The 20,866-nt window shown below is 35.4% G+C and overlaps 2 protein-coding genes across 5 annotated transcripts; one reads left to right on the top strand and one right to left on the bottom strand.

Moving 5' to 3' along the window:
- Positions 1 to 499: 499 nt before the first annotated feature.
- Positions 500 to 5,992, bottom strand: Mtrnapol (mitochondrial RNA polymerase). Of its 2 annotated transcripts, none has more exons than XM_070654414.1 (9): positions 5,639 to 5,992; positions 5,274 to 5,384; positions 4,973 to 5,175; positions 4,591 to 4,781; positions 4,140 to 4,525; positions 1,617 to 3,999; positions 1,310 to 1,481; positions 1,114 to 1,217; positions 500 to 973 (listed from the first exon to the last, which is right to left on the bottom strand). In XM_070654414.1, the coding sequence occupies exons 1-9, from the start codon at positions 5,766 to 5,768 to the stop codon at positions 862 to 864; spliced, it is 3,792 nt and encodes a 1,263-aa protein (XP_070510515.1). In that variant the 5' UTR covers positions 5,769 to 5,992; the 3' UTR covers positions 500 to 861. The 2 variants fall into 2 exon arrangements, with proteins under 2 accessions (XP_070510515.1, XP_070510514.1); XM_070654413.1 differs by having other exon boundaries at positions 5,274 to 5,387; positions 5,639 to 5,990.
- A 153-nt stretch (positions 5,993 to 6,145) lies between these two features.
- Positions 6,146 to 20,145, top strand: Camki (Calcium/calmodulin-dependent protein kinase I). Of its 3 annotated transcripts, none has more exons than XM_070654421.1 (10): positions 6,147 to 6,711; positions 6,784 to 6,939; positions 8,713 to 8,847; positions 10,413 to 10,484; positions 13,245 to 13,319; positions 13,406 to 13,668; positions 13,763 to 13,903; positions 14,131 to 14,257; positions 14,491 to 14,578; positions 14,663 to 20,145. In XM_070654421.1, the coding sequence occupies exons 2-10, from the start codon at positions 6,833 to 6,835 to the stop codon at positions 14,864 to 14,866; spliced, it is 1,212 nt and encodes a 403-aa protein (XP_070510522.1). In that variant the 5' UTR covers positions 6,147 to 6,711; positions 6,784 to 6,832; the 3' UTR covers positions 14,867 to 20,145. The 3 variants fall into 3 exon arrangements, with proteins under 3 accessions (XP_070510524.1, XP_070510522.1, XP_070510523.1); XM_070654422.1 differs by having other exon boundaries at positions 6,764 to 6,939; XM_070654423.1 differs by lacking the exon at positions 10,413 to 10,484 and having other exon boundaries at positions 6,146 to 6,711.
- The last annotated feature ends 721 nt before the right edge of the window (positions 20,146 to 20,866 follow it).

Here is a 20,866-nt window from a genome sequence, read left to right as displayed (position 1 = left end):
GGCGACGTTATTCGCGTCTTTAAAAGAGACTTATCCTATCTCCAAGAGATATATACGTACATAAGACGTATACTTACCTTCAGGAATGACGTTCGTGATGCTGCGACAGTGGCTGGAGTACGTGATCTTGGCGTGATGTACTTAAGTCAAATCTCACACGAAGCGCGAGCGTAGATACACCGCGTAGCAGCGGTCACCGATGACTGAGGGGAAAGGATCGCGCGCAGTGATGGGAGTCGGGACGGAATTTTCGCACATGCGCGTTGAAAATAAATTTCAGTGTAGTAACTACTACACCGAGATTCATTTTCAATGCGCATACGCGAAAATTCCGTCCCAATTCCTTAGAGCATATATTAATTATTAATATATTATTATTAAGTAATATATGCTCTAAGCCCATCACTGATTCCCATCACTGATCGCGCACCCGACTACACCTCCCCGCACTCGGCGGCCGAAAGAGAAGGAAGTCACGTACGCCAGTAAATGCCACATCTGATTTTCAGTGTACTGAAAATGTTTTTTCAGTTTGATTTATTGTCGATTGATACTAATCCATCGATTTGTTGGCAGCGACAGTAGCAACTCGTAGCGGATTTTCTCCAAAAATTTACAGATAAAAATTCTGACGTCGTCAATCAGTTCAATTTTATTTTATTTTTTTTTAAATTATTCTATCTGTAAATAAAATTTTAAAAATTAATATTGATGCAAGCACTATTTACATGTTATTTTAGAAATTACTTTACATAAAATTGTATTTAGCTTACTTATATCTTAAAGCTAGTTCACATATTAAAGCTTTACGTACAATAGTTTACATTTATTCGTTTGTTCATAATAAATATATACAATACTTTAACTAAAGAAATATTTGGATGCCAAAATTGTGTTGATGTCAAAATCACCCTTCCCCGGCACCTTGTGAAAGATGTCTAGCGAACTATTACTGTTCTTCAAATTTATAAACCTAAAATTTCAAACAAAAAATGTTAATAAGACGCAAGAATTTCATCTTCTTCTTTTACAGGTTTTGATTTTATATGCGGACCGTAAACCCGCAAAGGTTTTAAATATTCAAGATTTTAAAAAGAAACATTAACAACTTACCTCCCGTCATTTGTAGCGTGTTTTATATATTTTTTGCAAAAGAATTTGGACAAATCTTCAAGGATGGGTTCGCTATGGAGCGCAATAAACTGTTCTCGACAAATCTGAAAAGCGAGAACGTGCATTAAGATTTTTTATCAAAAAGTATTTGTTTTATACTTGTATATTAAAAAAAAAAAAAAATAATAATTCGTACTCTGTTCATAATATCTACTGTGCAGGGATGCGTCCAGAAACAATCGTGCACCGACATAAATGTGATTCCCGCCTGTTCGGAGTGCAAGCTTGTTAACATCATGTGGCAGGAATCCAATGAGTGAATAAAGTTCGGCGCAAAGGCGTTCTTCTGCTTTATAGTATCCAGCTTCCTATAAATAATTAATTATAAATAATTAAAGGTATTCGAACTTAAACGATATTTATTTATTATTTTATTAATTAAATTAAATTAAATATAAGAAATAAATGATAAAGGGCTTAAATACGAGCGTTACTGAACTCACCTAAAAACCTTTGTCTTCGGATTAACTGATTTACTGGGCTTGGAATAAGGTTGCACTACCGGAAGGCCCAGCGGCGTCACCCATTGTATGTACTGATTGCACGTGATTGTGATAATCCGAGCGCAATCTGTAAACCAATTTTGTATCTCTTTTGCGCTCGTAAACATGCTCTGGAGAGCCATGAACGTTTTATCAACCAGATATATGCTACCGCTCCACATATACTTCTGATCGAAGTCTTTCAAATCGCTGAGCTGCCTGGCGATTTGCAACTTGGCACCAAATTTCGTCACGCCGTATACCGTGGTCATCACAGTCTGCTTCATGACTTTCCTACTGACGTGTCCTTCTAAAGCCTTGGCAATTTCATTGCCGGCGTCCGCGTCAGCCTTCCTGTATTCATCAACCATATTAGCGACGACACTGTACACGTCTTCCGGCCTGTCCGAAGGATATAAATTTACGCTTTTCGCTCCTATTTGATCTCTTCCAAGTGCGGCGTAATGCTGCAGGCCGTTACAGCTACCATCTTGATGAATAGGCAGCCGACAGATGTATTCTTCAGCATTTGGAGATTGCAGAGCATTGTCTATCTCTTTACATGCCGCCAGAGTTTGCCATGGCTCGTCGGCTTTAATCCACCACATTTTTCCCGTCAAGGGATTCCTCGCGCTGTCCACGATCAAGTCCAATATTTCATTCGCAAACGCTAAACGTTCATTTATCGGCTCTCTTTTCTTCAAACCGGTCATGTTTATCGTATGAATCTTCAACCAATCTAGACCTTGCGGACCCAGAGGTTTACCCTGGGCGAACATAAGAATCGCGCGGCCTAGGTCTGAGCTAAGATGAGTCAGATGAGGAGGTACCGGATACGCTCTACCCCTGAAGTCTAAATTATGCGGCATCCAGAATATCTTATTCCTGAAGTGATCAGCGATGGATAATTTGTAGAGACAGTCGCACCACAATGCATGCATTTCGTTTCTTGAACGCTTGAGTTGAAGCAACAGCTTTGCTATCACTCGATCGTTCTTTTCAGTTTGATTCGCTTTTACATCTGACGAAGATGGAACCACTGTGGACGGTTGAGGTACATTCAGCTCCTTCGAGCCTCCTTCTCTGAAAATCTTAATCATAATATCCAGTATAGAGGCATTGATTCTCCACGGGATTGAACCGAGTTGGTTCAAACAGTCAAACTCTGGATACAGTTGTTTCGTCGGCGTGTTCCTTAACAGACGCGACGGTTTCATGTAAGGATCGCGAACGAACGGCACTTTGGAGAGCAGGTAACCGCCAGTATTCACGTCGATCCAAGGACGTGGTGGAGAGCACGTTGGCAAAATAATCGCGTCGAAAGATAACGTCTCTGGATGCGAATCTTTATACAATTTATGCAAATAAGGGTGAGGCTTGATTTCCTCCATTAAAAACTTGTTAGAATGGAGTCTGAAAAGTAGGTAGAATGCTGGTATTTGTCGTTCGGGTGCACCAGGTTTCGGTACATGCGGGATCTTCACATCATTTACGATTACGTTGTATAGAAATTTGCCAATATTTGTCATAGTATTATGAGACCATTCTGGTATTGTCATTTCACAGCAAATACCAGCCTTTGTAGCTTTCTGAACGAGTTGTTGCCACTTGATGCGCCCATTACTACTACTATGATCAGCAGAATCTGTCTTTATATACCATTCCAAATACTTTTTATATATTTGAATTGAATTATCTATAATACCGTCTTTCATCTTACGGCGAAACTCATATTTTTTATAAATGTGCAATCCTAGCGTTAAATAAAGATGTGTCATAGTAGTGCTGTATCCTTCGGAGATTTTAATCAGTTGGTCTATTTCATTCAGAATCGCATTGACATAATCCTCTTTGGGTAACACTTGTAAAAATGGATACAGTATCTTTAAATCGGTCTTCATCTTTGTTTCCTTCTGTTTCAAGTAAGTCAAATTTCTCTCAAAAGCCTCGGTTATAGATAATTTCCAGATTTCTCTCCATTCCACAATCCGTTTCATAGCTTGCTGTCTAACATTGTCGTCTCCGGAAAACAATACGACACTTTTTATGTCAACTTTAGACTGCTTTTCTATATTAACTTGTATATCCATCAAATCCTGTAGCTCGCTTATAGTTACTACTCCTTTCGCCGGACTTTGATTATTGTTATTCGTTGTTAAATCTTTTAATAAATTGCAGTCGTACGTGATGTCAGTGTTTCTATGCTGCACATGATACTGCGAATTTAATAATTTCATGCAACGAAAAATACTATTACGTTGCGTCGTGTTCATCTGCATGTTCATTATTTCATCGAAAGAAACACCACTGCATTTCATTTCTTCCATTATTTCTACTGCACTCTCTATTAAAAAAAAAAAAAAATCATATTTAAATTGTAAAAATATTTGCTTTAAATTTTGTTTAAAGTTTATCACTTAAAAATCTTTTTTTTTTCACATATATTTAATATGTCTAAAAATAATATAGATAATTTATGTTTACCTGCTTGTTTCTCCCGATTTTTCATTTTTCCGATTATCTCTAACATTAGAGCATATGTTTGGGAATTTGGCTGGACAGAATTCATTTTCATTATTTTGTAAATCTCGAATGCCTTTTCCCCATGCATATTGGAGACATGATTTTTCAAAAGCAAGTTATAAAGCAAAGCAACAGAAACTTTGCTGTGCTTGAGATAATTTTTGTTTAACATTAATAACTTGAACGCTTTTTGTGGCATATTATTTTGTATATAAACGTCCATATGAGCTGATAATTGAGAAACCAGATTGTAATCGGAAAGGTTCTCAGAATGGTCCGTTTCATTTATTTTAAAGGGAATTATAGAATGCAAATTTGAAGGTACATCGTGTTTCAATGTCTGCATACTGAAAAGTAAGGTATAACATAAAGTCTCTCAAAAAGATTATGATCAAATTATAATTACGCTTACGGCATGTTATCCTGATCTATATCCTTGTCCTTGTTTCCATTTTGCAGCATATCCAAAAAGAAAGATTCTTTAATTAACGCTGTACAATCGTTTATACCAGATTCTTTTAAATTTTCTACAACTTTGGACGCATCCAATTGTTCATCAGATTCCTTAAGTACGGTATAATGTGTATCGTCCACTTTACCATCCTAAAATTAATAAGTTAATTGTTAATGCAACATTATATTTAAATTACATTATTAATAAATCAATACTTAAATATCTCCATCAAGAACTAATTCTTACATAACTTAACTCTAGCTTAATTCTTAATAATCTAACTTCAACCATGTTTTCAAAGTTTATAAAGTATATACATCATAAAACTTAATTGTTTTACCACAACAATCAAATCCTTTTCAATTCTAGTTTTTTTATTGGTGTCCTTTGCTTGCGTTGTAATTGCCTTCTTGTCAAGATAAAAATTAGAAATTTTGTCCAGTTTATCCAGTGCAATATTAGGTTGACCAATCAAGAAAGATACTTGAGCAGAATTTAATTTGTGTGCCATTACTTTTTTGTTGTTAGTATTCTGAATGGTGACTAAAGTGATAACATTAAAATAAAAATTAATAAATTATTTAATTACTTATTTTTTAATACTAAATATGTTACTTTTTTTAGAATAATATCTGGCATACCTTCCAACAACTCTGCATATTTCTTGGCCCGCCTCTTACCCTTTTTTTTCAATAAAGGGGCTTGCATTTCAACTGTATCAGTCACATAACAGCGTATCCCTATATACCTTGCTGCTGAAAATATACAAAACAGGTAAGTAAAAGCAAGAACAATTTAGTATTTTATTCAATTTTTATGAAAACAAATCGGAATGAACTGCACAACTGATGGAGTGTAGTCTTTCTTCCAACTCTTGCATTAGAGAAAAAAGAAAAGTTACAAAAAGACAAGCTATAGAGCAAAAAGACATTAGGCTCGCAAAATAAGCACACGTTACTCGCAATTATTCGCGATAAGGTTTCTTAAAAAAAACATATTCACGTACAGTGAGGTGGACTCAAGTGGTGATAGTTACAAAACGAGCAGAGTCGCGTCTGATACTGGGTGACTGGCCGCATTGACACGATACATGCATTCTGCATGGAGGTGGCCCGTGTCTTCAGGAGATTAAGCATCCTCACGGCGACCGCGACACGTGAGTCGAATCATCAATCGTTGAGAACGTGGGTGACGGTGTCGGCAAAATGAAGTAACTTAACCTTAAAGCGCGAGCCCCTACAGTAACAAGACACGAGCCACACGAGGTATGGAAAAAAAAGAAAGAGTGCGAGTGCTGCCTCGCACCTTTTGCACCATCGACAGTCCAACCATAGCTGCGTTCAGAAACGCAGCGAGTTTTACCCTTTTTCCGCTTGATATTTTATTTCTCAGCGTGGTAAGCTTGACACCTAAGTTTCGCATTGTCGCCGCGCGAGGTCTTCGATAGCAATTCGGAGTTCGGAGTTTGGCCATCGGCATCACACATTGCGTCTGCTGACGTGTGGCGAGGCGAGACGAGGCGAGACGGGGCGAGGTGAGGTGAGATACGCGGAGCTGTTTGGCGAGGCCACGACAGGCCACGACCCTGAGCTCGATACAGAGAAGCGTGCACGAATCCCCGCGGGCGAATAGTGACGCAGCAAAGGAAGCAAACGGCGGCGATCTAGTCAACGAGAATCTCAACGAACGACGGGAAGTATAGCTGCGGATCCGCGAATTGGCTGGCCCGTGAAAAAGAACGCGCGGCAACTTCAGCCGGTAGGAAAAGTCGCGGCAGCGGGCTGGAGTGGTTTTTATCGCGGAGTGATCCACCGCGATCCAAAAGGTCGTGGGTTCACGATTGCCCACCCCGGTCGCTTAAAGAATGACGATTCGGCGGTGCGTCTGACGCGGGCGACGCAGCGGTGGCGACGGCGGCGGCGGCTTCGGCGACGACGGTAATTCCTCCCAGTGCGCCGGAGGACAACGACAAGTCGTGATCATCGGCTGTCCTGATCGCCGATCGGGAGTACACGCTTTCTCGGAGTCGCGCGGACCCTGCTACGACAGACTGCGTCAACGCACGGCAGAGCGAAAAATGTGAGTTACATTGCGTATCGAACGCGATAAGATATTTCCTATCTCGATACAGTTTTGTGCCGTTTGTGACAGATACGGGGATTGCGCACCGAGATATACGTTGTGTGTTGTACGAGGCAAGATGCCGCTCTTTGGCAAGAAGGACACGAAGAAGATCAAGAAGGACGGGAAGGATGACCGATCGCCTTCCGTCGAGGACAAATACATTTTGAAAGACTTGCTGGGAACGTAAGTCTCACGTCTCTGTCCGCTTAACATACAGCCTTTCTTGCCTTTTCCGTCGATGCCCTCGCGAGATAAAACCCCGAGAAAGCATGTTTCTAACACATGTTTCTCTTTTGTAGTAAATTACTAAGTGGCTCATTGAGCGAGAATTTAATTGCCTGATCGATTATCGTACCGCGGTATTTAATAATTGTCCAGCAGAAATTTAGTAGATTAAACGATTACAGATATAAAAAAAAAAAAAAAAAAACACTTGCTCCCTTCGTTGATTAATTTGATATAGTGCTTAAACGGATATCAAATTTCCGACTTGATCGCCATTTACGCTTATTAAAGAGCTAATGACACTGCGATCTCAATCTTGCGTTTTACTTTGAAAAACATGTCATTACTAGAATCCACGTTCAACAGATATCGCGCGCGCGCGCGCGTGTGCGTGTGTATGTGTATGTACATACATGTCAAACGTCATGACGAATAAATAAGTTGCGATATTTTCTTCCATATTCTTGCATTTCCGATAAAGATAAACCACTGTCCGTTTTCGTGTGCGCATGTTTATATTTAATGATAAATCTCCCGATGAGATTCCAAGTTATATAATGTATAGCCGGTTATATTATTTCCACTCTTGTTACGCTTCTAAAGAATCACATATTCGTTTTCGCGCGACAATGCAACGATAACATGAGACGACGCGTGTATTATATTTGCGCGTTACATCTTTCGCAAGATCGATTAAGCGTTCAGCTTCAAACGCTTTCGCGCCCGCCACGCGTCGCATATGCGTTGACATCCCAATTTCTACATGTAGCGAATCGGTCGTGAGAGAACAGTTATATAACTGAGCGACCGAATCGAGAACGTGAAAGAATGCTGAGAAACGAAAAAAAAAGTTTTTTTTTTTTCCATTTTTTATAACGCTGTAAATGGGCATGAGACGACTTTTCGTAACGGAGGGCGTAAAAACGAGGGGAGAGACAATTCCAGTTTTAATTTGCAGGATGTATAACGACCGCGAGAAACGTGTTCGACGAAAATGAGATCGTTTGAAATTCACGCGCGATATTACAGTTTCCACACATGCATTTATCTTTTCGCGTCGTATTATTTTTCTTTCGCCCGGTTGAAGAAACGCGATATGAGCATGAATCTCGCGCAATTTCCCGAGATGATCGCCCTAAATCCAACAAAATTCTTCGTACGACGCGTATGATTGCAGAATGTTTCGATGGACCACTGCATGTCCTGTTAACCGCAACTTTCTCAATTGCTTTGTGGGTATAGGTTTTGAACGAAAACGCCGGATTTCAGTGGCCTTAAAAAATGGATTTAATTAACGATTCAAGGTCTGGTTAAAAAAAAGAGATGAGAAGAATCTCGTTTTGCTTCGATATCGAATGAAAAATATTTTTCTCTCAATTGAACTTTTACGTAACTCTTTATTGCAGATAAGCTTAAATAAAAATCAGGAAATTGCTGGAAATTAATTTTGAATAAGAAGAAGCTAATTAACCAGAGAATGAATTGAAGAAGCACGCGAACTTCCGGACACGTAATATATTTTAACCTAAAGGTTTAACAGACGTCTTTTAATTTCTTTCATTTATTTATACTAGAAGAAACCTTGCGCGCGTTTTTTTTTTTTTTAAGAAATCCTAATTCACGCGCGTCATTACATTCGAAGCGTCGAGCTCAATATATGATAGATATATATATATGAGTGAAATTACTTTTGACGGATTGCACTTAAATATCGTATTTTTCTTTGTTTAGAGGAGCATTCTCTGAAGTGAGGCTGGCGGAGAGTAAAGAGAAGCCGGGTCAAATGTTTGCTGTGAAGATCATTGACAAAAAGGCGCTAAAGGGCAAAGAAGATTCGTTAGAAAACGAAATCAAAGTTTTACGAAGGTAGGAGCATAAAGCAATTCTAAAAGGTGGAACATATGTATATTCGGTAGATAAACATTTTACTTGCCAGTACTGTAAACTTCTTGTTTGTGGTATATAGTTTGCCCCTTGATATTTAGGTATTTGAAAAACTGATTGAATTAAGCAATTTAAGTACCAATTCTATTATCGCTACAATCAATCTCGATATACGCATGCTTCTTTTTCCTAAACATTTTTTACTTTAGTAAAAATCATTTATTGTTTTTTTTTAATATTATGTCCTCCTTGTAGCTTTGAGTATCAAATAGATTTATATTATATCATGGCATCGCAAGTGTTAAAGCTAAAAGGTGTCATCGAATGTTAAACATTTGCTTTCTCGAAATTATTTTGAGAGCTATTGTCCAGCTATTCATATACATTGATCGTGTGGGTACAGGGGGTATAATGGTTAATCTATAAGCTGTTCAATCATTGTGCTTTTTCACTTACACAATGTTATTATGGTGTTGTAGCTCAGCTCACATAACATATTTTTGAAAAGATCTTTTTTTATTTCCGAGGAACGCTATGGCATTTGGGAAGTGAGCTCTGATGGCTGTCGTCTGTTCTTCGATTATCTTTGATGTGTATGCAAATAATGTGCCTCGTAATTCGTATACATATATTGTTTCGATCATGTTAAACATATCTCAGACATGACGCAGAAATCTTCCGTCGTAATTTCTCATTCTTCTGGATACGTGTATTAATTAATAATATCTTATATAGCGTCGATTAGATACGTGTTATTTGTCGATGTTTATGAGCACTTGAATCTCTTTCAGTCGCTCTATCCTATTTTATTAAGACTTATATACAGATATCAGTTAAATCGAGACGTGCTAAAAGAAATACCAGTAATTACAAAAAAGGATCAATGCTTAAGAATCCTGTATCGTTACGTTATCATTTACTGATCAACACTAAACGAGTACAAGGTGCTGCATCATACATATATCATATGTGTATATAACATACACTCATAATGCTCCAAGTTTTATAATTGAAAACTCGCTCTATACATCATGTTGAACGTACCAACATCGCAAAGCCACAAAACATGCATACATTATAACTACGGCAAGGTTGATGTTTTCTCTTGAATATAATGAATGTGAAACTTGTGTAGAAAAAAAAAAAAAAAAAAAAAAACAGTTTAATTTATATTCTAAATAGGCATATTAAAATTCGAATTTTTGGCGAAAAGACAAAACACTGCATGCATACGTGGAAATTCAATAACATCGATCGCGCACATTGATAATAGGTGTGTCGAAGGTAAAGATACGTTCTATTTTTATACCGCTGTCACCTGCCTTTCGCGACAAATGCAACACTAACTCCGCTGCACCGTGTTTGTGGGTATACATCAATTAATATTACACAAATCCATCTCTTATCACTACATCATGGGAGAGAACGAAGCTTCCAATGGTAAAAGAGTATATCGAGTCAGAGAAACCTCGCGCGATCGTAAGCGATCAGCTGCTCCTGATGTAATATTATGTAATTGTGTATGGTATTTTTATTATACTTCGTAGGTTCAGTGAAAGTGCGACACCACAGAGTGGTGGCGGATCGCTCACGTCGGATAATAGTGGCGAAAAGAGATGGTAAGTGCGGGCCCCAGAGTATGGGCACCAGCTACCTATCCGCTCTCAATATATTCTGTATCACTCGACAATATGCCATACATTTTTACATTTCAGATTATTGTATTGTTAAATATATATATATATATATATATATATATATATATATATATATATATATATATATATATTATAAACACAAAATCTGTGCACGATCTGTGCACGTTTATCACGACGTAGTATTCAACACAGTTTTGGTATCCTTGTACTTGCCACTTTTCGTTAAGCGAGGATCTACGGCAAATAAATAAATAAAAAATATATTTAAAAAAAAAAAAAAAAAGAATTTGCATGTTTTCCATAAGTATCTCCCGGGAATAATTTTACATGAAAAAGGCAAACGTTGTTACAAAGCACCTCTGTCAGGATACTAATTTTAGCTCGTATTAATGTTGTGTTAATATCGAACAAGGCATTCCTGGCGAATTTTCTTCTTCGCGTAAGATTATTCAAAGGTGAAAATGGGACATGCAAGTGCTTTCTTTTGTTCAACTGCATATGCAATTTCTGTGTGAGCTTGTACAATCACGTCGTAAAAGTGAATGATTAAGTGAGACCACGGTGTGAATTAATGATAAATTTGACGACAGCCGTTAGATAATACTGCTTTAATCGCAGAGCGGAATCTAATTTCACGCGATAAGAATCAGGAGAGTAAATCGTTTTGTAGTATCAGAAGTATTTAGATAAAGATGTCCTTCTTGAATGAAGCGACAGTACGTTTATATTGACATTGATAACAAGATATTAATCACGTTATGACAGCATGACAAGTAATTTATCAGAAACGTTTATTATATAGCAAAGCATGCAGAAATCTGCACATTTATTTTAATTATGCTTATAAATTTTATGTGCACATGCTATAATACGTACTTTGTTTATGCATTCACAATATGAAAATTACATACAAAAATATAAAATATATAAAAGAGAAAGGTTTTACAATTTAAAATTTATAAGGTAAAGATTATACATTTTAATACTTGGATGTTAATCCAAAACTGTGTTATTTTACGTATCATAAAATTGAGTTTATTTAAGAAACGAAAAGTTTTAAATGTTGTAAGTAATTACATATACATTTTATGTATAAATATTGATTAATTACTGTTATTTAAAAAATTACATTGTAAATTTTTACCAAAAGTTTATTTGTAGAATAGTTTTGGTTATACAACTAATTGCGTAGAACAAATTTAAAAAAATATCTCACATTTCCATTCATTTTGTCGTTTACTGAACAAGTGGCTGACGTATTTTATTTTTTTATTTTTTATTTTTTAAACTATATTATCCTATTTTTACTTACTTTAATTAATTACCGCTTTATGCATAAAAAAATATTTAATTTTTGGAGTAAATTTAACTGCAAGCTGTTATAAAAGATATTATACGCACCTTTGTTACTATTTGTTTATTCATTAGCAGATATTTAACAGAAGTCATAAGTAGATTGTTGCATATAAATTAAGATAATCGCGTCGCGTTTTACGAGGAAGAAAAGCTGCCTTATATAATAACATAAATACTTCACGCTCATATATATAGTATATATATATATATATATCATTTTTAAAAAAGACTTGCACATATCCACGTGCTGACTCATACGACTTGATGCTGTTCTTAGTGTTTTTAGTGATTCAATATGCGACAGATTTGATCAGTTGCGTACAGAAGCTCGTACCTTAGCGAGCTAGCTGTTTAATGAGCACATTTTTTCAAGGTAATATAACGTAAAATATGTACAAGAGATAATGAAGTGTACGTTCGAGCTTTTGAGAGAAAACAATATGCGATAAACTAAGTTGAGTAACGGCTGTTGTTGGCCAGAGTTATTATGAGATAATTGCGATTTAGAGAGAAGCTTCTTTTCTTTTATACTTTATATTCATTAGACGCTAAATTACCACGTTAACGTGGCAACAGTTTTTATTTACATAATATGTTGCAATAGTTAATTAACAATCTTAGATATGTTAAAAATCCTTGTACATATTTAGTAGATATTGCTTTGTTGCTATTTAATAATATTTTGTAAATAGTTCTTTTTTTCTCTACGTGGATGTGATTGTCTGTAATTAACAATTAATGTGCCAAATATAAGATATAATTTTATTAAATATTAAAGCATGTTTTATAGGTATATATACGCAGTTACAGTTAACATTAGAGTTAATTTTGCATTATTATTTAATGTTATTTATCATTCTGAGTTTATTACATATTTATTATTTTTCCAAGATTGTTAATTATACATCTATGTAAAATGTACAAAATTAATTATTATAATTTATAACATTGAGCGCACGTGAATATATACATATATAAGTTACTCAAATTCTGTACATTTTGAAAAACGTTGTACAGTTTTTTATCTGTGTCTCGAATAACGAAAAATCTAATTTTTTTTAAATATCTTAAAGGCAGTAATCTTATTTTTTTAATTAAAGTTGCCAATATTAGTAAACGATATTTTTATCATTAAATTAAATTTCGGGATATTGATTGTTTAAGATACAGATTAAATTAATTTTTGTTTTAGATTTTAAAATTAATTTTTTTTTTTTTTTTTTACAATACAATAAAATTTATTTGAAAATGAAGATTATTCTAACATACGTCATATAAAATAATTTTTAATTAAGTTATCGTTATATTTCTTGCTGTGTGCATAATATATTTAAATTAAAAAGAGAAAATGTTACGTTATTCCAGGCTAACTCATCCCAATATTGTTCAATTGTTGGAGACATTCGAGGACAAACACAAAGTCTACTTAGTCATGGAATTGTGAGTAATGCGTATTTTTGGATTCTTCTTTTATATAATAATATTTCAAACATTGTACTGAAAAAAATAAATTTAAATTATATTAGAGTCACCGGTGGAGAATTATTCGACAGGATAGTCGAGAAGGGATCGTATACAGAAAAAGACGCATCTGGTCTAATTAGACAAGTGCTCGAGGCGGTAGACTACATGCATGAACAGGGTGTCGTTCACAGAGATCTCAAACCAGAAAATCTTCTCTATTATAGCCCGGACGAGGATAGCAAAATTATGATCAGTGATTTTGGTCTATCGAAAATGGAAGATTCTGGGATTATGGCAACCGCTTGTGGCACGCCGGGATACGTTGGTAAGCTTTTTTTAGTCAATAATGGGAATAAAGAAAAAAAATAGAAACAGATTTCAAGCATCGTTGATCAAACGCTTATTTGAATGTTTCATAGCACCCGAAGTTCTGGCGCAGAAACCATACGGTAAAGCAGTAGATGTGTGGAGTATAGGGGTCATCTCGTACATTCTTTTGTGCGGATACCCTCCGTTCTACGACGAAAATGATGCCAATTTGTTCGCACAAATTTTGAGAGGTAAATGTGATGAATTTTTAGATAGTAGTTTGCGCATGCAATAAAACTTGATGCAGTATTAATACGGTTTAGTCCTTACTTTTAGGAACGATAATTGCATTTGATAAATAATAAACTAATTAAATTTATAAAATTGCATACTCTACGCAATTTTATTATAGTTATTATAAAAAATTAAATAAAAATTATTACTTATTGTAAACAAAGAGCTAATTAAATTATTGCAGGTGAATTTGAATTTGATTCACCATACTGGGATGATATCAGTGCTTCTGCAAAGGATTTTATTGGAAAGCTGATGTGCGTCAATGTCGAGGAACGTTACACGTGCAAACAAGCTCTTGCACATCCCTGGTAATAATCTTTAGAATTTCGTTTATAATAAAATAAAAATTACATAAAAGTTAATAATAGACAAATTACTTTGCAAACATGCAATACTACACTAGCAAAGTTGCACGGATATCACAAGAATAACTTGTTTATAAAATACTATACATATATGTATATACGTTATAATATAAGTATTGTTAACAATTCATTTAATAAATTATGAACATGATATAATATAATCTTAATGCTTTCAGGATTTCCGGCAACGCGGCTAGCAATAAAAATATCCACAGTACTGTATCCGAACAACTTAAAAAGAACTTTGCCAAGTCAAAATGGAAGGTTAGTGTTATTAGATGCTTAGGATACTTGTTAGTTTTCCGAATCTTTGCTTATGAGAAATCTATTTTTATATCATGGTTACAGCAAGCATACCATGCAGCTACGGTCATACGTCAGATGCAACGGTTAGCGCTAAACAGCAGCCAGCAGCAAGAAGGTACAGGTTCGATCGGCTCCTCCGGCAGCAACTCTACGCAATATCCAGAGCAATCGCAGGTCAACTACAACCAGCACACGGGACCGCTGGGACCGTCGCCGTCGCTGCCCTCGAGCAATCTCAGTAATTGAAGCAGATACTCGAGTTGCTGCTCACTGTGTCAAGCCCGATGTTTAAGAATCTCACTTCTCACTTCATTCCAATCACTCCCGCCGACTACTCGCGCCGCCGCTATACATGCGCAACAAACGCTTCAAGCTGTGGGGCAATACACGCACCGCTCTCTTTCTCGACGATGTGTCGCAATTTAGGAAGCAACGGAAACATAAGAAGAGCTAAGCCTAGACACCGTTAGAATGATCTCGCTTACGCGAAGGGTAACGTACCAGATGTAGCCGTCACTTTCAAGTTATGAGAGTAACGGGCTTAGATTAGAGCCAATAACTTCGCGCTAGTGATACGTACATCCACACATACACACGCAGAAACACAGTTATCATTGGAAAGCGTAAACTGCAATTCGCTTTGGCTGGTCCATGCGATCCAATACGATTTGTATCTTCTATAATAGTTACATTTGCAGGCTTTATTCTTATGATTTACGATATTTCCTATGTTATACATGTATAAGCAATAGCTCGTAGCTGTTTGCAAAATACGTTTCACATCGATCTGACAGGATCGGCAGTTACATCTTTAGAGATAAGACTTAAAGATTGTGTCCGGCATTTATGCCTGCGCACTTTGTTAGATCGAATCCGTTCTATATATACATATATAAAATAAAAAAAAAATATATATATATATATATATATATATACATTTTCATTTTATATATGTATAAATGCATGCATTACATATGAATATATGTATAAATGCATTACGCGAACAGTACAACGACAAGTTTTTATATTTTATAAAATTTGGTGTAATAAGTAGCGCAGCTGTTTGATACAATTCTGTGCAGCATAGAGACCTGTTAGATACAAATGAATATGATTCCATACTATGGTTCCTACGTAATTTGATCCTCGCACACCATAACAAACTTCGATACGACAGAGAACATTTCCCTATCTACTTACAGAAATCGAATCGAATTTACTTTTGAATCGACAGTCCGCAAAAAAGATTACTACAACCAAAACGCAGACGATATCGAATGGTCGCTTAATGCACAGAGACGTAGCCAGATCTGTTTTTTCTCTCTTTTCTTTAATCTTATTTTCTGTATATGTGTTTCTGTTGTATATGTACAGTGTTTAGTTTATGGTGTCACTCTCGAAAACTGTGGGTAGGTAATAATAATTCAAGACGAAAAGTCAAGTATACATTTGTAAAATTCGTAACAAATTTTTAAAAAAATTGTACATGACTTTTCGTTTTGAATTATTATTACCTACTCACAGTTTTCGGGAGTGATCCCACGAACCAGGCAACCTGTATATATATATATATATATATATATATATATATATATATATATATATATATATATATATATATATATATATAACTTAAACATGCCCCCGCTTATGTAAATGCTTACACAGCAAAGATTTGTACAATATGCTATTTTACTGTAATACTGTATCCTATATGTATATTTCTCTCTCTTTTAACATATACGTAGTGATATTATATTAATATGGGACCTTAAATAGGATCCGCTAAACTAGCTTGAAGACGTATATGTACATTATTCTGCTAACATTAATATATATTGCACTACTATACTTCTATTTCTACAAAATGTAAGGTGTACATACTAAATGCACAAATGCGCATCTAAACTCACATAGACCATCTCGTGTGCCTGATTTTAAGATATAGACATGAGGAACAATTCTGTAAAGTTCTCGTTTTAACACAATTTTAATTATTTCTATATATAATTAAAGACATTACTATATTATTTTATGTTTTGATTGGGTGAATATATTTTGTATCAGGATATATTTCACGTATATATACTTTTTACAATCAAATTTTAATTAAAAATATAAAGAAAAGATAATATATTATTTTTTAAATATTGGAACATGCCACATATATAAAATATTGTACAATGTAGGCACGCTAGACAGACAATGGAAATCCAAGTAATTATTATGTACGCTTGTATCATTTTATCTTTGCTGAAACGCAAGAAATCGGCTCGAAAGTGCAATTTATTCCTAGTATCGATTTATATACAGTGCGAACATTAGTCTCTTACGTAAGTCAGTGAGAAAAAAAGTTACTTAATAACGTTTGACTTGTTATCTTTATTATTTTTACATCACGTCAGTAAAAATGCAAAAAAAAAAAAAAATGAACTTTTTGCAATGATAATTTTACCATATCAAGACTGGTAGAACCGAAGACTTTTCTATTTGTCTCCAAAGGCCCTACCTACTCTTATTAAAATTACCTTTATTTGATTGCGGATACCCTGTATAATTGTGATTCGAGTTTAGAAAAAAGTTTCGTGGTATTACATCGTTATCAAAGTTAATGCACGAAGCTTGTATAAAGATCACGCCTTAATCAAAATATGTATAAGTATTTTGAACGCGTGCTTCGTTGTGAAAATACGTGCGATTGTTTGTTGGAATGAATATCATAATTACATTTGATAAACTGGTGCCGAAGCTAAGCCATATAAAACCACCCTATTTAATCGCGAAACTGAGCTATCTTTTGCGAGACATATCCATGAATAAGTTCAGAGACCGACTAGCGATTTCTGTCTTTTATAATTAGCTGGAAGTAGAAAACTTGAGTGCGTGGCTCTCGTTGTAAAATCGAACACCGAAAAGAGAAAAACGAAAGAAAAGAAAAAGAAGCTAATTGCACTTTACCGAGCGGGCATCTCTGTTGTTGCAGTGTATTCTCTCTTTCTCTTCGAATTAAGATATATAATAATCTCTCGGCATTATCATATTAGGCATCCGTCCGTACATCGGGCACTTCTCAATGTAAAAGGATATTATAGAGAATTATAGAGAGAGAAGAACGTGTGCGACCGATGCGATCATCGTTTTAGGGATGCGTTGGAGAACATCACTTTGTAGTGTTCTCGATCGCAGTCCTAAATAATTCAATAATAATGGACATTAATTCACGGCCGTAGAATAAGTTTACTGGTAATGCAATGCAACGCAAAGTGAATGACGTTTATGATTTCCGCTAATTACCGTTAATTATACGCTTTTCCGAGTACCCACGGGTACAGCTAACTCACCGAACTATTATTGGTGTCTTTCATTGTGTAAATTGACTTCTGAAGTGCCTTGGATGACATGATGATGGTACATTACCATACGTGCCATTAGTAGAAACTGTCATAGGTGCTTGTCACAAAAACGTGTTCGAATAATTCGTTGCGTTGCGCGAGACAAAATTTCTTTCATCGGGAACTCGCAGATATTTGCAGTGCTCAGGTCGACGTTACTTATAAGAGATCTACGCATAGCAATTTGTACACTTTAGTATGTGTGAGAAATTGAAAACTGTACACGCGCCATACGTATTTCTCTTATTAATATAGTAATTCAGTAGAGATATTATTTTAGCCGCGCAGACTTACAATCGTTTGAGTAACAAACATTCCTTACGTTTCTTTGATTCCATTATTAAAGTGCTTTGCGTGTAATCAACATCATGTCATCTAATAAGAGAGATTCGCTAGAAAACATTTGTTATATGCTAATAAACGCGCGTTGTGATGGCTCTGCGATAAAAATTCTAAAGAAAAGTAGAAAAAAAAAAGAAAAAAAAAAGTGAACTCCAGAAATAAGGAGCTTTAGCTTGTATTCAAAGTACCGTGCCACGTGAACAAACACATATCGGCAGGAATACTGTAAATGTGATGTAAAGATAAGCTGATTCTAAGTAGTGAGGAGAATGAATTGTTAGTGAAATTTCATCTATAGAAAAAAAAAAAAAAAAAAAAAAAAAATGTAAAGGCCAATTTGACTGCTGTGCGCATAAAGTGAGAGCGAGAAGAAAACGATAGAAATAATGTAATGTGCAGGACGATGCCAAAGGTCTCCCTCGAGGTTCTCTCTATCGGACCCTTTGGCATCTGCGTGCGTATCATTACCGATATTTCAAATATTATTTACGATTAGAAAGCGTCGCACCGTGCATGTAACGCGGTACGTTTACGCTGTACACCCTAATATCTTCCTAATCTGTATTTTTCTCATTGTACAAGGCTTGCGATCATTAAGCTAGGAAAAAAACGTAAATACACGGAGAGTTTATTCGTCTCACGAAGGAGACGAGTCTCGCCGTATTCTTATTATCGCAGAGAAGTTACAAAGTACAGAAAAAAAAAAACAACTCTATACTGTAATGAATATTGATAACCGAGACGATTTACGCGTGGCCATTGCCACCGTGAGCTCGGGTACCGTGAAGAGAATAATCATCAGAGTAAAAATAAAATAGATTAAAATGTGCCAATGTTTACGACGTCCTTTTGGTGATGTTGGACGACGGCAGCTTGTTATCTTTTTGTTATGCTCGAACCGGCGATGTTACGCATCTCAACTGTCCTATCGGGCTCTGCGACTTGAAAGCTTATCTTTGTAATATAGCATATGTTCTTTACATATTGCGGCCTACGTCTGACAAAGAATGTATTTGAGAAGACGAGAGATAACGCAAGAGAGTGTGTGTGTGTGAGAGAGAGAGAGAGAAAGTAAATCCTATTTTAAATGTTATTTAAAAGAGTGTTCTTTTTTTAAAGTGTTACATTCCGTTACCGATTCTTTCCGACGGAAGTAAAGCAAACTATTCCTTTTGTGAAGAACGATTGGCCTTACGAAAGATTAACGATCGATATTGTATACATATTTTGAGAGGTAAAAATAAGTACTACAGCGAACGGCGCATTAAATGTGCAATTTACTTTTTGTTTATCCTTCTTTGATTGACGATTATACGTGATCATGCGGTTGCACAAAACAGAGCGCTATTTTTTGTACGAACTGCTTTTTTATGATTAGAAAAGGGGGAGGAATGTCGCAATACACACGTCAAGTACTTTAGAAAGACTGCTATTTCCACCACCAATAAATTTTGAGGGACAATAGCTACGAGTGAATCTGGAACTTCTTTATACGACTTTAGTCTTTCACGCGTGTATACTCGCCATTAGCAAGCACAATGATTTCCTTTTTTCGTTTAATGACGATCGAAGCGATTAAATTTCATTCGTGGACTTACATTTGTACAAATAATATACCGCATTAATCACATTAGAAGCGATAAGTTCTCGCTGATACACCAAGAAATATTTTGTTAATGAAATTTAATTGAATTTAAGAAGGCGTGGCAATGATAGGAAGCGGTGCGAACATTGTTTATATGGTAGTTAATTGAGAATGTGATAAAATAATAAATAATATTTAATTCTTGACTCGATAGCTATTTATTAGAACTTTCCAAAAGAAGATATGATTATTTTTTATCATTAAACGATATCGTTTATAAAAATTGATTTTTGGTGTCTTTGTTTAAACATATATAAGCTCTGTTATTTGTACATTTTATTTAAATGCAATAACAAGAATGTTGCATGTTTTATACTTTGTTAATTTTATCTATGTGTACTTTATGATAAAAAAAAATTAGTTGTATCATTTACAATCACTCAAATAATATACTTTGTTAAACATACATAAAAAAACGATTGCCTTTAGACTACTTTATACAGACATTGCATGCGAGATAATTGAGTAATCTATAGTCGACGACGTGTTATCGGTTCAAGAAACCCAATTGCAAGCTACGAAAAAAAATCAAACGACTTACCAATCTGCATGAGCTTCAGCGGAGTTGTTTTTTGCCGGTGGCTGTAACATAAAATAAAATATATTATTGTAGACATGTAAATTGGTTCATAAAATTGATTTAAAAAAAAGTAAAAGTTTTTATTTAATATTTTATTTAAAAAAATGTATATTCACCTAAAAGTTGCTCCGCCGATGCAGGATGCCCATCCTGAGCCTGCTCCTCCTCTCAGATGGAACGTGTCGAGTCATCCTTCCGCGCCGCGCACAAGTCACTCGCGAACACCCCGACCGTGATTTTACTATCGAAATTTACTAAACACTATCGCGCGATATTTTTCGGCACTC

This window comes from Cardiocondyla obscurior, linkage group LG03 (genome assembly GCF_019399895.1).
Source record: "Cardiocondyla obscurior isolate alpha-2009 linkage group LG03, Cobs3.1, whole genome shotgun sequence".
Lineage (NCBI taxonomy): Eukaryota > Metazoa > Arthropoda > Insecta > Hymenoptera > Formicidae > Cardiocondyla > Cardiocondyla obscurior.
The sequence above is the reverse complement of the archived record's forward strand: the minus strand, read 5'-3'. Positions and strand labels throughout refer to the sequence as shown.